General features: G+C 38.1%; 1 protein-coding gene across 1 annotated transcript; it reads right to left on the bottom strand.

Moving 5' to 3' along the window:
• Positions 1–352: 352 nt before the first annotated feature.
• LOC104545657 (multidrug resistance protein 3-like) lies at positions 353–17008 on the bottom strand (the record flags this gene model as incomplete). Its single annotated transcript, XM_010190846.1, is given in 13 exon segments — positions 353–559; positions 1404–1601; positions 2734–2890; positions 3829–3969; positions 4267–4367; positions 6506–6709; positions 7517–7600; positions 9435–9512; positions 11759–11863; positions 12083–12229; positions 13115–13192; positions 15080–15340; positions 16988–17008. Coding segments are annotated over 13 exon segments (1782 nt in total), but the record flags the coding sequence as incomplete, so codon positions are not given.
• Positions 17009–17011: the final 3 nt, after the last annotated feature.

Here is a 17011-nt window from a genome sequence, read left to right on the forward strand (position 1 = left end):
AGATAAATAGGAGCTTAAAAAGAAATGTTCAACTCCCTTAAAAAAAAACCCCACCCCATACTTTCAGCTCTCAGTTAGTTACAAATTTTCTTCACTTATAATCTTAAATGTTGAGTTCTCCACCTGACAAGGGAGTCTGCCATTGGAGAGAGAGACTCCCATTTTACTCCCATGGAGTAAAAAAAGTATGGTAAACACATTTAAGAAAGGATAAGATTTAAAAAATCAGTTTCAGATCTATTTGCATTTCAGGCTATTTTTATACCCGAGGGAATCACAGAGAGACACACTTTTTCCCTGCCGCAGTAGGCCACCTCCAGTTCTGAATAAGGAGAGAAAAGGAACAACTTACATCTGGCAGAGAGTCGATGAAGGAATGAATATTGGCTTCTTTTGCTGCATGAACAATTTCCTCATGTGACACCTGCCGACTGTTGTCTCCATATGCGATGTTTTCAGCAATAGTGCAGTCAAACAGGATTGGTTCTTGTGAGACGATACCAATCTGAGCTCTCAGCCACTGGATATTTAGTGTCTTTGCATTCTGGCCATCCAGGAGCTAAAAAGTCAGAAATAAAATAGTCATGTTTGCAATCAATACAGCAACATCAAACATCTCTACAAAACTTGAAAAACTCCAGCTATACGAAACCTGTTCGGTTTTAGCTACAGACAGTTTTGCCCCTCACATTGAGACCGGACTGTGGTGGGAAGCAGATATTTGGGTTTGGGAAATCCAGTGGTCACATTTTTTTTCTCTGACTGTTAGAGGAAGGATGCAAATCCTCTGAAATGAAGCCCTGACTATGGGTGAAATGCGGATGTAAGTTAATAGATAGAAGATCACCTTACTTGGCAAGTACAAAATTGTCCTAGTAATGCACAGGCATCTATCTGCAGCCTTGGGATACTTCAAGGCCCAAGAAGAGCTTTTTAGGGTTTTTCTCATCTTCCCTTGTATTATTTTTTACATGCCAGATGGTGATGCAATGAAGTTCAGTGCCTGCCCTAAGCAGTGCTGCTGTTAAATCCAACAATTCTTCCTTACTGTAAATAAACTAAGCCTCAGTGATACCAGTAGACTCTGGTCAGGCCAATGTAGCAACTTCTCTCTGCCGGCTCTTGTTCTAGTAAGTTGAAATGGCATGGGAAATCCAGAAATTTTACTTTCTTTCTCCTTTCCCCATGATTGCACAGAGAATATTGAAAATCTATATTTACTGCCCTTAATTTTCAAAAATAGTAAAAAAAGAATTAGAAACATTGACAGTAGTGAATAGTTACACTAGCAAACATGTAATGAAAATAATTAAGAGGAAAAGAAGGGAAATAAATTATATTAATAAAATACAGTAAGCATGTATCATGCACCTGCAACTTACACTTTGATGTGGAACACTTACGATTTCTCCATCAAGTGGATCATAAAATCTCTCAAGCAGCTGAACCACAGTGCTCTTCCCACAGCCACTGCTCCCAACAAGAGCCAGGGTTTGTCCTTTTTCTACATTGATGCTCAAACCTTGGAGCACTTTGGCCTCTGGTCGACTTGGGTAGTTAAACGCCACATTGTTGAATGTTACATTTCCACCAAATATTTTCTGATTGAAACAGTAGAGTTAGGCCAATTTTTTAGGCTAATGCAACAGATCAAAGACTATGAAGAACATTCACAAAAGAGATCAGTGGGAGTTTGTCCAAAGAATCAGACTTCTTTTTTCACAAGAATTAATCAGTAGTGAGAAGCTACTGTACAAACACAAATTCTCTCCTAAATATTCTACTCCGAAGACATATTTTAATTAAAACTCTGTTCCGTAAACATAAATTCTGACAGCTTCTCTTATACCATCTGTTAAACAAGATTACATTTGCAAAAGTAACAATAACTCTAGGTGGCTGACTTCTGTCTACTTTGCAAGGACCTCGTTCAGACTCTTGGCATGTTCTATGCTGATTTTTTTTCATTTTTGTCCATAAAGATACTGAAAATAATCTATTACTTCTGATCTGTGCACAAAATAAATCCTTCTACTTTAAGATATTTTCTAATTATTTTACTATAAAATTTAATATGATATATGTAATATGGATATATTACATAGATATAAAATGTAAATATAGAGATATGTAAATGACCAATCAGCATAACAGCTCAAATGTATCACCCTTCAGAAAGCTTCATAATTATTTTCCTTATTATGTGTGTGTATATCTCTCTATATATACATATAAATACATAATATACACAAATTTTATAATAGTTATGTGATAGTTGTCTGGAATGTCCTGTCCTCTCTATTATGTGACAGGCCACAGGCACACGTGTTCATATACATTGTTGGTTACTAAAGTATGTGCCAATCTGTTATGGACAACTTGCAAATAAGTTAGTCCTCAAAAATTTCTGGTTAAATATTAGTGGCCTAGTTATATGTCCAATGCTTAGGTAACTTCATGCAAGAAAGTATTGAAAAATTATGTCTGCTGCATTAACCCTATTTCCACTGGCTCTTAACATTTTTTTAACCAAGAGATAGGTGAGGTTTTGCCAGGAAAAGACACAAAGCAAAGCTTAGCCCCAGTTTGGTTGGATGAGTTAGATGTGAACAGGCTCACGTGGTGTTTGTTCTCAGTAGCTATTATGTGGGTGGGAGGAAAAAAAAAGAAAAATCAGGTTTGAAATAAATTAGAGAAGTATGCTATGCTGTGCATAGCACCATGCTTACTTACAGGCTTCTCTCCTTCCTCACTGTAGCTATCTATGGGGGGTACTCTTTCAAACAGCATGAACAAGTGGGCAGCTGACATTTTGGCTTTGGTATAGTCTGGAGTGAAAGAAGTGCTTTGTCCTAATGCCATTGCACCAAATACAATAGCTGAAAAAACTCTGTAAAGATAAAGAGGAAAAAAATATATTGACATTGACATGGCAAAGGCAACCTAGTGGTGTAACTCAGCATGCAGCTGAACACCAGACACCCACTTGTTCACTTCCCTGTCCTCGCTGGACACACGAGGAGGAGGAGTGTGCACACTTGAATGCACAGCGGAAGGGAGGATAATGCTGCTTTTTGAGACAGGGCTGGTGTTATCAGGGTAAGAGGCAGCTTTAGCTTCAGCAGCGTTTTTTGCCAGGCAAGAGTGTAGCAATTGCTAAAAGCAAGGATGGGATGTGCATGGGAGACAAGGTGGCTGTTGGCAAATACAGGCAGGGATTTCAGCTGCAGGGAGAAAAACAAAAGGATTTCTTAGGTGCTGGAGATAGGGAGGGAGAAGAGAAGGCTGGAAAGGTGCCAGTCGGTGGGAATAACTCACTGGAAACACTTGGAGAAGCTTTTTCAGCTCTGGCTGAGCATTTTGCGGATTCTGTGTTTCCTGAATCTTTCTCATCTTCCCCACCTCTCTTGTCCAAGGGGTCATAATTTCCTCACTTCAGTTTCGCTCGTTACTTGCTCCACTTACGTTCTAGTCTTGTCCACCTATGCTCTCTACAGCTGAGCCATGTGATTTTTGTTGTTGAAACCTTGTTGGCCATGCAAACAAGGAATGGCTTTGTTTTGCCTGTCTTCATGTTGCCTTCCTTCTACCCTTCTACCCTGGGCAACCTGACTGGAAGGGAAATTGTATGTAGGTAGCTAACACAGTCTAAAAGCATCACTTATTTTGGATTTCTAATAGTGAAAGGGAGAAGGGGAACATAAGGGTGAAGAATGGAGGTTTATTGACTTTTTAATTTCTGTACTTCATGATTTCATGATACCTATAGAAAAATAAAACATGTTCTCCCACATGGACAAAAAAAGAACCTAACAAAGAGATACTTACAAAAGCACATCTTTAAACCGCATATGTCCATTTCTCACTAGATAAGCACCAAACCTAAAACACCCAGCGTAAGTAAAGTACATAATAGCTTGTGTAAAGGCAAAAGTAAATCCAAAGATATGTGCCTTCTTTACAGAATTTCTGTAACAGAAAAATATGTATAATTACATTGAAATTGTACATTCACATAACAACATAATGGAGACTTCGAAGAAAAAAAAAAGTCCTTTAGAACATTACCTACAATGATAAGAACATTAGCCTGAAGGGAAAAATAATCTTTACTTTTTTGTGCCAAAGCTGAGTTTGAAATGAAAGATTTTATGATTCACTGACAGAGATAAATGATGATTCATTTTATTGGTGTTAATTTATGTTCATTTTCATATGAAAATGAGTGATGTTTCATAGCTCAATAACTTTGAAGCATTCTTTTACCTGTATGATGCTTGCAAACTTTGTCCATACATAACCTCAAATTTTCTTTCCTGAGTCAAAGTAACAATAGTTCGAATATTTTCTATGGCTTCTGAAGCAATCTGTATCAGAGAGCAGATATTCATCAACAGAAAAACAAGTTGATAAGGAAATTTTTGAACATAATCTGCTAAATAGATTAACTGCAATAGAACTGTGTCTACAATACTGTTGAAAGCCTGGTTGCAACATTTGTAGATATGCTGCTGTTAAATACATCCAATTAGTACAGATTATAGCAGGGAAGTTGAGACAGCGCACATTTTAGCACAGGCTGGTAATGGGAGTTAATTTCCAGTGGATTTGTGTAACCTGTCACGAGGATGATGCCAGGCAGCTGCCATCGCTGTGGGAACCCCGTCAGGATAAACTGAACACACAAGCCAACATCACTTGCAAGTTCATCTGGAACTGCAGGGTAAACATATGTCCACATTTTGGAAAGCAATCTGTGATTTTGAGCTGATCCATGCAGAAATTTCCCAGGGTGCATTCTCAGCATTTTTTGAAAAGCAAGAGTCTTTCAAAAGTCCTAAAGGAGAGACTCAAAACCACTGGCCATTCTTATAAATGTAGAGACAGATTTTCCTGGCCCATATGGCAGCTTGGCATTTCCTGTTAATGTTATACCTTTGAAAATCTTCCTGTTTTGCCACAGAAGAAACAATAGCGAATAGAAATTTTCTGAAATTATTAGTGATGCTAAGTACCCAGTCTTCACTGAAAACTAGTGGAAGCTCATGCCTTAACTTTCTTAATGCTCCCCAGATATTAAGGGAATTTACTTGTAGTTAATTAATATCATCAGCGAATTTTTTAATAATAGCAGTTGATTTAGCCTTGGTCAAGAATTCAGCAGATCAAAACTCAAAATGTAAAGCATCTTGGCAAGCAGTTTTGTAAAGTACACCCATGGAGCATTATACTCATTCCAGTTCATAATTTACCTCCGAGGTACTAATTTTATGGGAAGAGAAAATTATCCACTGTCTAGAAAGTCACCTGGGACCTGGGACTCAAGCTCAATTCTTTCATGTGCATTGTCACCCATGTAAGATCCAGACACTGCGGAATCCCACTGCCTTCACAGATGCCCACAGCAGTGTCTGTACCCCTCCAAATCATGTGCTCTCTTGTCTTCTCCCAGCCACTGTACACTGTGTCAGCCAAAGCTGGTAAGTATCCAATGCAATCATTGTATGATGTGAAACGAGACATAGGAAATAGATCGCAATTTTAACCAGATCGTGCAACTACTGCACTAGATACTTAGTTTAAAAGAGCATTATGAGACCTTGTTTGTTAAATTCAAGCTGTATTGTAAGCCTCAGCTGAAAACCGTTGTAGAATGCATGGTAAATAAAACTTTAGTTAATTCCCTTGGATTCTCCTGACTGTGACACTTACACCACGTAAAAATATTATTGGAAAATACTCGTTTACATGTGTAAGGGACAACATTCTGTGGATGCCTTGTGATTTGACCTGACAAGGAATCATTGCTATGTAAATTTATACCAATATGCTTGGCAGGCAAAACCAAGAAGAATGTGCTTTTTTGTATTATTTTTGTGTAAAAAGGACTAGGAGTAAGCACCCCAAACAATTTTCTAACCAGCCTGGAGGAACAGAAATGCCTGTGAAGAACTTTGCTAGTATAGGTCATGGAAAGCAAGAACAAGATTTGCTGTGCCCAGACTGCCCTGCACAACTGACTGTGGTCTAATGGGAGGGAGGAAAAAGGCAGAGGAGATCACACAGGTGTTGTGCTGGTGGGGTGTGTCAAAACCCAGTCCCCACAGAGCACATTTTGTCCTGAGACAGCATGCCTTGAAAAGTGAGAAAACAGCTCTCCTCAAAGTTATGAAATGAAGTAACACCCTCCCTCTTTGCTCCCACACTCACATTTTCCTTTGACGCAGATTCCCAGGCTCCTGCTTCCCTTCCCAGCTGAGAGGGGAAGGAATGAAAATGAGAGCAAGAGATTGCAGGGCAGGGCCAGCTACACTGATCCCTTTATATAACTCGCCCTTTTAATTTTCAGCTTCATATTTGCTATTTCACCATTTTGCCAGAACAATACAAGGCAGTGTTTAACTTCTTTGAGGAATACATTTTTGATCCATCGCTAGTGTCCCTATCTATTAAGCAACACTGTGTAGTACAACATTGAAACAGATAAAACTGTCACCAAACCCACCTGTCCTGCGAGTTCCAGTTCCTTTTTATCTTTTTTTGCATGTCCAGCAAGCATCTTCATTTGAATCATTCCTGTTACAGCAATAATTGGGACAACGGCTAAAAGCAGAAGAGTCAGCTGCCAGCCGTAGAGGAACGACAAAACAATCCCAGTCCCAAGATTAGCTACATTTTGGGCAATTAGTGCCAGTCTGGAACCTGTAGCCTGGAAAAGAATGAAACTATCGTAAATTACTCTGATTTATTTGAAACCTAGACATAAATATTTGTTACCTAGAGAACTGAGATTTATTCACCAGAGGATATCTGAAAGTGCTTAATCTAGTCTAAATATTCAGCAGAACTGGATGTTTTATCTTTTCAAAAATGATTCTGTTGTACAGATCATTTCCTCAAGTCTTCTGTATCTTACCTAGTCTTGCTTCTCTGCTTCCGGACTTACAGTTCTTGTTTGCAGGTTTTGCCCAAGAAAACACACTGGCATTTCATAAATTTCATATTTTTTTATAGGTAGAACCATACTTCAAACTTGCCAGGTCTCCCGAGACATGACATTTCCTAACGTGGAGACTGAGATGACTAATTTTTCCTCTCTGACTACGTTTAACTTTAAGCATGAGAACAAATACAGTGCTGCAATGAGATCAATCTCATTTTGAGGTGCACACTTAAGCATTTTGTTAGTATTGGTAACATTTAGCATAGAAACAATGCTGTCTAGACTTCTAAGTGGGTTGGATAAATAAACAAACAGACTCTTTGGATGACTCATATACTAGTGGTAACAGAACTGAACATTCGTATGAACTAAATGCAAAGATGTATCTATAAAAAAATCATATCTATCTACTATTACGAAATTAAATTTTTGTGTAGAACTGAAATAAATAATATTTAATAAATAATAACAGTTCCAGATGACTGCATGTGATGGTTTTCTACCTATCAAATCCAGTCTGTAACTTACTTCATGCTAAACCAGATATGAAAAATGCCAGTGCTTGTTACTTACTCCTTTCACTTGCGAGGCATCATTAGCAAGTCTTGTAATTAATGTTCCAGTGCTATTTTTAGGATCATCAAACCAGCTGATCTCCTATGACATGAAACAGCTATTACAATCTTAAAAACTTTAGTGTGCACATAGTCTAATTAGGCTACATAAGAGAATTTAATCACTTCAGATTACAACAGCATGACACACAGAATATGGTGCTGTTTACATGTAACCATAAATACAATAGACCTAAAAGTTTAATAAAGGTACAGGAACACAAAATTCAAACCTAAATTGTGTTAAAAATCTGTTTATCCTTTTTGCAATAGCATAAACATCACCACATTATTTCATATTAAATGTAGCTTTACCATTTTTGCTTGTGAATTTAATGTGTTCTTGATGATCAGATGCTCATTAAATAGCACTACCAAGGAATCTGCCATGTAGGGACAATTACTTGGATGTATAACATGCATCTGCAAAGACGACTAACTAAAAAATATGCTTTCTCCTGTTATAAAACCAAAAACACATCTTAATTCTCTGTCAGTTACAAGTACTATGAAATCTGTAAGCGTCTTCTGTGAAGTGTTTCAAAAGTCTGAGTGTTGCTGCAAAACTTCTGTGGTGTCTGTGAAGACATACGTGAAATGATATGCAGTGCTGGGAGAATACTTAAGACTTCCTCATCTGGAAGACGCTATTTTCAGGGAAAAAAATCTTGTCAATCATGTACTTCTGTATCTCATTAGCAATTTGGATAAACTGGTCAGAGGAACCAGTGACTCTAAAGGACTTATTTGAAAACTAAAATGTCTGAATTAAATGCAAAACTTATTTAAATCCAGGAAGTAAAAATAAAATATTCACTCTATCTTTCCTCTAGGTTTGCCAGACATCAAAACCAAAAGACCATTATCATGAAACAATCTAAATATTTGTATTACCTTATGCACACATAAATTTTAGCAACAGTATGGTACTTTTATGTAATAGCTGTCCATAAAATTACGGTAAGAACTTTTATATTTCCTACCATTAGTGTATAAATGCATAACCCTTAGACATCAACAAACATGTTACGTTTATCTTTCTTGGGATTTTACTGAGAGTGAGGGATTATTTTTAAGTGCAGCAAAGTAATGTATTCTTAAATACAGTAAGAAAAAAAAGATGTAAAACAAACAGTTTCAATCTGGCTGTAGGCTCACATAGCCAGATGGCTGCTCTGGAGTTACGTGATATGGAGAGAGCACCACGTGTTTTGGTGCTAATACACAAAACTCCCCAACGTCCCATTGCCATATTGCCTGATACTTGAACATGATGCCAGGTGGACACTATTTTCACACCAAAGTGAGAAAAGCAAATATAATGACATTACTTGCCTCCTCAGACCATGAAAGCATCTTTAACTTTAAGGGTGTTTCAAGCCCTTCCTCCAGGGATCTGTTGAGATTCAGCATGGTCTTAGAGACCTCACTTGCCTCCTGAGCTAGTAAAAAAATTCTCATGGGACTTAATTTCCAAGAAGATGACCTATAATCCCTTCCCATATAAACCAGAAATAATTTCTGAATTTCAGATTCAGTCACTTAGAACACAGCCTCCTTTTTCTGGTCCTCAAGCCAAAGGTGCTTTGATTTTATTCAACAAGCTAAATAAACACAACCATTACCTTTGAGCTTTCTTACACTTGACCTATAGTTATATCAATAAAAAAGATTTTAAAACCATTTAAAATAGCTATCTGGACCTGTTATGAAGGTTTAATCCATTCAGTTTCTAAACTGAGCTAAAGAAATCAGTGTGGTATCTCTATGGACATGATGGCAGCATGACTACTTAAATAAACAAAAAGACAATTCCTGGCATGTAAAGAAACAAGCATTTCTAAAGCTCCAGAAGGGTAAACATATAATGCTTTTACCTGTCTAAGCATTGCTTTAAATGCCATGGATCGAAGCCTCATTGTAAGGATTTCTCCAGCTTTGCCAAATGTGAAACCCTGTTTGAGAAAAAAAAAAGCTTTTTTATTACCTAACCAGTTTTTGTCTTTTTCAAATAAACAGTTAAGTGACCATCCACATCTAATATTAAAAATAATATTACTAAGTAAAAAACATTCTAGTGGTAGCTGAGGTAATCAAAGTTTTTAAAAGCTAAATTTAGCACAAGTAGAGTTAAATTTAGCAGAAGAATGAGACATTGTTTTTTGAGAAACAAGTATATACCATGCAATGGTCTTCAGGCCCCACCAAAGTGTTTTAATAGCAGAAATTTTTTTATCATGCCTGATCTCAAAAGGACACTGGTCACTTCAAAGTAACAGGCTTGGTGCTATCACCAGACCCTATACTGGTACTAATACCAAATATTTCCCTCTCTCTAAAAGAGCTTACAACCAAAAAACTGTAGTGCTACTGGTTATTTTCTAGAGGAAGCCTCTGAACCTGCACAAATACTCACTGACTACAACACAACTCATTGTGCACAAAGACGTACTGGTGAATCTGACACTCCTGGGCCAGGGCCATGCAGGGTCAGACTACACAGAATGAGATGAGGGAGACAGGCAGACACATTTGGGTGGAGAAATATCCATAACAGTTATACCACCAATTTCTTTTCTTTTCCAAGGCATCACAGAAGTAGGAATTTTGAGGTTGGTTCTGCTTGAAGAGAGGGCAAGAGCTGGAGGTCATTTCAGAAAAGGCACCCTGTTTTCTCAGGGGCATCAACCAGAAGATAGCAAGGTGGTGTTCAGTCTGCAGATGATCAGGCAAGGCCAGCACAAGTAGCTGAGCAATAACTAAAGGGTGTGTGGAAATGAGTTGTGCATCAAGCCACATAACAAGTGAACTGATTTATATATGAACTTTGGCTGTTTTCCAGCAATATACATAATTCTGTGGGTTGACAAATACACGGGTCCATGTGAACAATTACATGTCCATGGAAATTCAGACTGTTTTGAAAAATATGGTCAAAACTGTTTGATCCTGCACAAACAGAAGGATGCATCCCATAGACAGAAGAGATTATTTGAAATATTTTTTAACTTTCTTGGTATGGAGCTGTGAATAAACTTAAATTAAGCATATCATAGAGTCATGGAATGGACTGAGTTGGAAGGGACCTTTAGAGGTCACCTAGTCCAACCTCCTGCAATGATTAGGGACATTGTTTGGATCAGGTTGCTCAGAGCTGCATCAAGCCTGACCTTGAATTAATGTCTCCAGGGATGAGGCCTCCAACACCTCACTGGACAACCTGTTCCAGTATTTCACCACCCTCATAGTGAAAAACTTCTTCGTAGTGTCTAATCTAAATCTACCCTGCTCTAGTTAAAAACCATGGCCCCTCGTCCTATTGCTACATGCTGTGGGGGACCTCAGCTGGACTGAGGCCCTTGGACAGAGTGACTTTGACCTTGAGAAGATTCCAGTCTACCCTTGAGAGAATAAACAGGAACAAGAAGAGCCGCAAGGTAAACAAGTTTGTCGAAAGTGCTGACAGCAGACTGAGGCGTATGTGTTCCTTTGGCGGAAGTGCTGAGTTGTGATGAACTGTGAAAATATTATTCGATAAAAGAGAAACATAATAACTTTGAACCAATGAGAAGAAGACACATCTGGGGAAAGAGAGTATAAATAGATGAGGAAGAAAAACAATAAAGGCTTTTTGTGCTACGCCAACACTTGTTGTCTTGTCGCTTTGTCCGTCCCAACCGTGACAACACGCCCTTTTAAACAGTCCCTCCCCAGCTTTCTTGTATGCCCCCTTCAGGAACTGGAAGGCTGCTGTAAGGTCTCCCTGGAGCCTTCTCTTCTCCAGACTGAACCTCAGCTCTCCCAGCCTGTTCTCAGTTATTTTCAGTATGTTTTCTTAGAAATCCAAGGTGGATTGCTGCATGGACTGATGTTGCACAGAGCTCAGAGAAGGTGCTGAGGCAACCAGTTACTCAGGACAGAAGATTCAAAATCTGATCTAAACTTGTGCTGCCAACATTAGTATCAGTCCTGTCAGTATTGGGTTTTCCTGCACAGGCTGTGGTGTTACACCCAAACTTTCCTATGGTGGGGAGTGGGGGGTCAACTCACAGCACTGAGAACATTTGAAAACACTATATTTTGAACCTATCTGATAGTGGAAGTTCATAATTGTTTTTCTTGTGTACTGCTTGACACTAAGACACTGAGAACCTAGCACAGTTGAGATACAATGCCTCAAATACCACGAACAAAACCTTACCTGAAGAAAAAAAGTAACAAAAGAAATTATTCCAAAACCTAAGAATAGCAGTGCATACGTGCTATTTGTTTCCCTGATGACAACCTCTCCTTTTTCTACAAACACCTGTAAGAGAAAATTTTGAAAATTAATTTACTTAAGTTACAGTGCAAAATTTTCCCATTATTGTTACAGACATGCTATACGCATTACATACACTTAGAGTAATAATAAGTCCATTTCTTGTTGAACTAAGATTATTTTCTTTGAAGTTTATAGATCTGAAGGGATTTTACATGACTTGGGAATACAATGAAGGTTTGTACTTCTTTGTTTTATACTCACCCCTATGATGTCTGAAATGATGACTGAAAATATGGGTTGCAAGCCCCCATTGATAATTGCGCATAAAGTTCCAATAACAAAGTACGGCCATTCAGTATTATTCAACTTCATAATTTTAATAAATGAAACAGGAAGTACACTTTTATCCTAAAATAAAAGGATTCCATCAGGATAAATATAATACATTAATGGAGGAAAATGAAGGACATGTATATTCTTCGCAATATGCTCTTTATCCCATATTTTATTTTGGGAAACACCAAGCTAACCAATCTTTAAAAATTGTATTAATTAACTGCAGAAATTCTTACTGCTACTCAGCACCCAATATTAATAACATAAAAGAATAAGGAAAAGACCAATGAATGTTATATAAGCTCCCATTTCTTCAAACAATAACAATCTAAGCGTTTCCCTGAAAAGATTAGTCACAAAACCCACTTGCCCTTCGTGGGACTATCCAGAAAAAGAAGTTGTGAATTCAAACCTCTTTTTGCATTTGACAGTGCTGAATGTTAAAATAATTGCTCCCTACTTATTGCTGAATAGGACCTCTTGCAAGTTCAGGTCATTAGCCATCCTGATAATTCCATCTTAATTTTCAGGAATTTATTTGCTAACACAGACATTGTAGACAACAAATGGCAAAACATTTAGATAAAAATAGTAATTATTCTCTATTCAGGGTATGTTATTTGAGTTATATGACTAATTACTTGGTTTTGGTTTTGTTCTAAAATTAAATGAATTAACTTTCAACTTAGGCTATTCCCATACTCAAGTAATTTTGTTTGATAAGATTACTCAAACTATTTCAAGTATCACAACAAAAAATAATTTTTTCTTCAAGGGAAAAGACTGTTTCCATAGAAATCTTGTGTGATTTTGTCAATTTATGAGTCTTTAATGAGACATGTAAGATGTCTTCACACATTTTGTTAAAAAATCACTCCCTTTCAAGTGGGATCACATTTCTTTCTTATCCCATTAGTTACAGAAAATACTTGCAGGTAAGAATACAGAGACACTCACAAGCTGAACAGCTTTTACATCAAGTTCATCATGCTGTATTTCAAACGTTTTTATTCTTTTCTTACTGGATTGTCTTTTCTGTCTTGTCAATATTGATCGGTTCTGTGCTTCCTCTGAGACATCTGGTGCATTGCCTTCTTTTTGTGACTGATCCTCAGTTCCTGATGCCTGAAATGAAACATAGTATGATGATAAAAATTGTCTGCAGCCTTCCAGAAGGACCTTGACAAGGTACAGAGGAGGGCCCATGTGAACCTTACAAAGTTCAACAAGGCACCTGTGTTGAGGCAGTCCAACATGGATATAGGCTGAGCGATGAGTGGATTGAGGGCAGCCCTGCAAAGAAGGGCCTGAGGGAATTGGTGGATGAAAAATTGAATATGAGCCAGCGATGTGTGCTAGCAGCTCAGAAAGCAAATCACATCCTGGGCTGCATTAAAAGAAGCATATGAACATAAGAAGGACATGGACCTGCTCAAGCAGGTTCAGAGAAGGGCCATGAAAATGATCAGAGGGCTGGAGCACCTCCTCTGTGAAGACAGGCTGACAGAGTTGGGGTTGTTTGTTTAGCCCAGAGAAGAGAAAGTTCTTGGGAGACCTTACAGCAGACTTCCAATACTTGAAGGGAGCCTACAAGAAAGATGGGTAAGGACTACAGATCAGGGACCGTAGTGATAGGATGAAAGGTAACTGTTTTAAACTGAAAGAGGATAGATTTATATTAGATATTAAGAAGAAATTCTTTATTGTGAGGATGGTGAGACACTGGAACAGGTTGCCCAGTGAAGCTGTAGATGCCCCATCCCTGAAAGTGTTCAAGGCCAGGTTGGATGGGGCTTTGAGCAACTTGGTCTAGTGGAACTCCAATGGCAGAGGGGTTGGAACTAGAGGAACTTTATCCAACCCAACCTATTCTATGACTCTATGATTCTATAATATCCTGTTCTCAAATGATGATCAATTCTAAATAAAAACATCGACTCCTGTTAAATAAATGGGCATTTGGTAAAAGCTGAGGAATTTTACAAAGCCCAATCAAGTACTAAAGTTTCATTAAGTCCTCTCTATACTCAGAGAAAAACTTGACAATACTCTAACACTTATAAGGTGGGGGAGTGCACGGAATTTATAGCTACAAAGATTTTTTTCTTATTTTTTGTCACGTTAAACTGTTCTGAAAACATAAAGGAGAGTTAACTAAGTTAAGGGGAGAGACCCACAATAAAGCCTCTTTAAAAAGTAAAAATTATACAAAAAGGCCTTAAAGTAAAAGAGAATCAGAAAGTCAACAAGAAGGACTTTCAACATAAGGAGGGACCCATGAAGAATAGGAGTAAGACTTCCAGCTGCTTCAAAGTCAAGCCCTGAGAGAAACTGCTTGAGAAGTTCAGGAAACAGCTTTAGAGATAATAAAAATGTTCAAGATAGACCATGTCTGAATGACAAAACTCTAGAAGCCTGACTCACTAAGTTGCTGGTGTTCTGCAAAAGTACTCGCATAAAAGAGTTTGAGTTTTCACAATAAGAGTGGGAGACACTGGAGCAGGTGACTCGAGGAGAGTGTGCAATCTCCATGCTTGGAGGCATTCCAAACCCAAGAGGACACGGCCCTGAGCAACCTGCTCTGACCTCAGAGTCATTCATCATTCAGCAGGGGTTAGACTAGATGAGCCACTGCGGACCCCTCCAACCTGAGCTAGTTTATAATTGTGTTATTTGGAAAGGTAGTCTGAGAAGCCATCACCTCCAGAACTTAATTTTTTCCCCAATCTTAATTTTTATGTTCTCACATACTCTATTTTTAATGTTGTACTTTTAAAGAAACTTTTTGGTTAGAATTCCTGTAATTCACATCTTTGAAATAAACTTGATCATTTTACTTAATAAGAAGTTTTCTTTATAAGAAGTTTAGTAATCTTCAGGAAAGCTTTTTTCCCCACTAGCGTTTCTCTACTGAGGAAACACTGCAAAGCTGGAGGTACCTTTGGGAGCAATACAGTCCAGTATAGGTCAGTAGCACACAATATGATAAAAGCTATGGAAAAATTTTAGTGAAAAAGCTACCTGCATATTAACGAGCTTGTAGTAAATTCCATTCCGTTCTATTAATTCATTATGAGTCCCTTGCTCTGTGATGACACCATTTTCAATTGCTGCTATAAGATCCGCATTTCGAACCGTTGAGAAACGATGAGCAATAATAAGTGTAGTGCGTCCTTTCCTGACCTGGAAACAGCGTAATGATGGCTCCATGTTAGCGTTGTCAGGTACACATAATAACAGGTTAAGTGTCCAGTTTCCCTCAAAAAAAGACTGAATACCATTAAGCATGTCAGTGGCAATTCTATTTTAGAACATTTCACAAATATTAAAAATTAATCACTTAGCAATTTTAGTTGCTCTAAATTACTTGTTTGACTTAGCTGAAAGTGGCACTTAAAATCATACTTCTGTTATGGTTTTTTTCCATCTTCTTAATTACTCACAAATAAAAAAATAAATCCTAGAAGCAAGTAGTTTGACACAACAAAGATTTTTTGCAGGCGCATTGTGACAGTGTGCTCTGCGATAAATTGGTATTGATATCTAATGATGCAAAAAGTCAATCCAAGCTTCATAGAATTAAGTATATTTATATATGCAATACATATAGTACATACATATTATTTTATATTATTCAGTACATTTTGAACTGCTAGAATAGTGGCTTAATAAGTGTTTTACAATTAGGAAATAAAAGAGAAAACTGTAATGTGTAGCAAGGAAGAGAAAAATCAGGCAAGAGGAGGACAAATGAACGCTTGGCACATCACAGCTCGGCTTCATCTTGCTTAACATGAGCAAGTAGAGCTAGTCTAGTCTGAGCAAGTCTTTCTGGCATGCTCTGCCAGAAATGTCAACAGGGAAATTCATCTCACCATACAACATATTTTAAAGATAGGTGGGGGAGGTGAGAGGTTAAAAGTAACTTGTTTAAACTAGCTGTATAAGTTTGATATTGCAGCAGTTGTTGGGATCCCACCAAATATATCTCGATCAGCACTTCCCTGCCCCTCTGTCTCTGGGATTCACATTACAGGGCATGGGCTGGGAGGAAGATCCCTGTGTGTGCCAGCTAGCGTGGCTTCACAGCGTAGTGTGAATTATCAGGAATTAGGATTAGTGGACAAAAAGTCTAATCCCTGCTGAAATTAGTGTCAATTAGGTGTCCAAGTAGCTATTAGGGACTTAAATATCTTTGAGGAGGAAAATATAAATTCTGTTTTCTGAGTCTTCCAGACACAGCCCTGCACAGTGGGTGGAGCAAGGTACTTCGCCTGCGGCAGAACAGCATATGGTGTTTCTAAAGATATTGTCCATAGATAAACTGTGATCACTGCTGAAAATGTTTACGCAATGGTGTGAATTTGTGTTTGCCCAGAGCATAGATCCATAGTGACAGAGAGAAACAGAGGGAGGAAAAAAACCCCCAACAAGTATGATTGATCCAGCCGGAGGAATAGGTGGAACTATTTTGTAAACGGTTCATACAATTGCTTAGAGCAGACAAGAAATACAGGAATGGCTATTTTTTTCATTTGCATATGTGGTTTGTAAGTTATGTCTAGATGGCAGTTAACATGTAGCAGATGCTCTTGAAAACATCACTGAGTTGGATTTGAATTACTTTGCTGGGTGTTAATAAGAACATAGGCCACATGGATCTCCAAAACTGCTTGGGATTAGTTAACAATTGGCCCACCTTAGGCTATCCACTGCTCTGAAGGCTAAAGCTCGTTTGGGAAAGCCTGCTGGAGTTCAGTCCTACCCACAAGGACAGTAACTGAATTTCATGAGCAATTACATGAACACTTCACTGGGATCAGTACTGACCTTGTCCAGTGCTGCCTGCACAAC

Source organism: Mesitornis unicolor, unplaced genomic scaffold (assembly GCF_000695765.1).
Source record: "Mesitornis unicolor isolate BGI_N332 unplaced genomic scaffold, ASM69576v1 scaffold27850, whole genome shotgun sequence".
In the NCBI taxonomy this organism is placed as follows: domain Eukaryota; kingdom Metazoa; phylum Chordata; class Aves; order Mesitornithiformes; family Mesitornithidae; genus Mesitornis; species Mesitornis unicolor.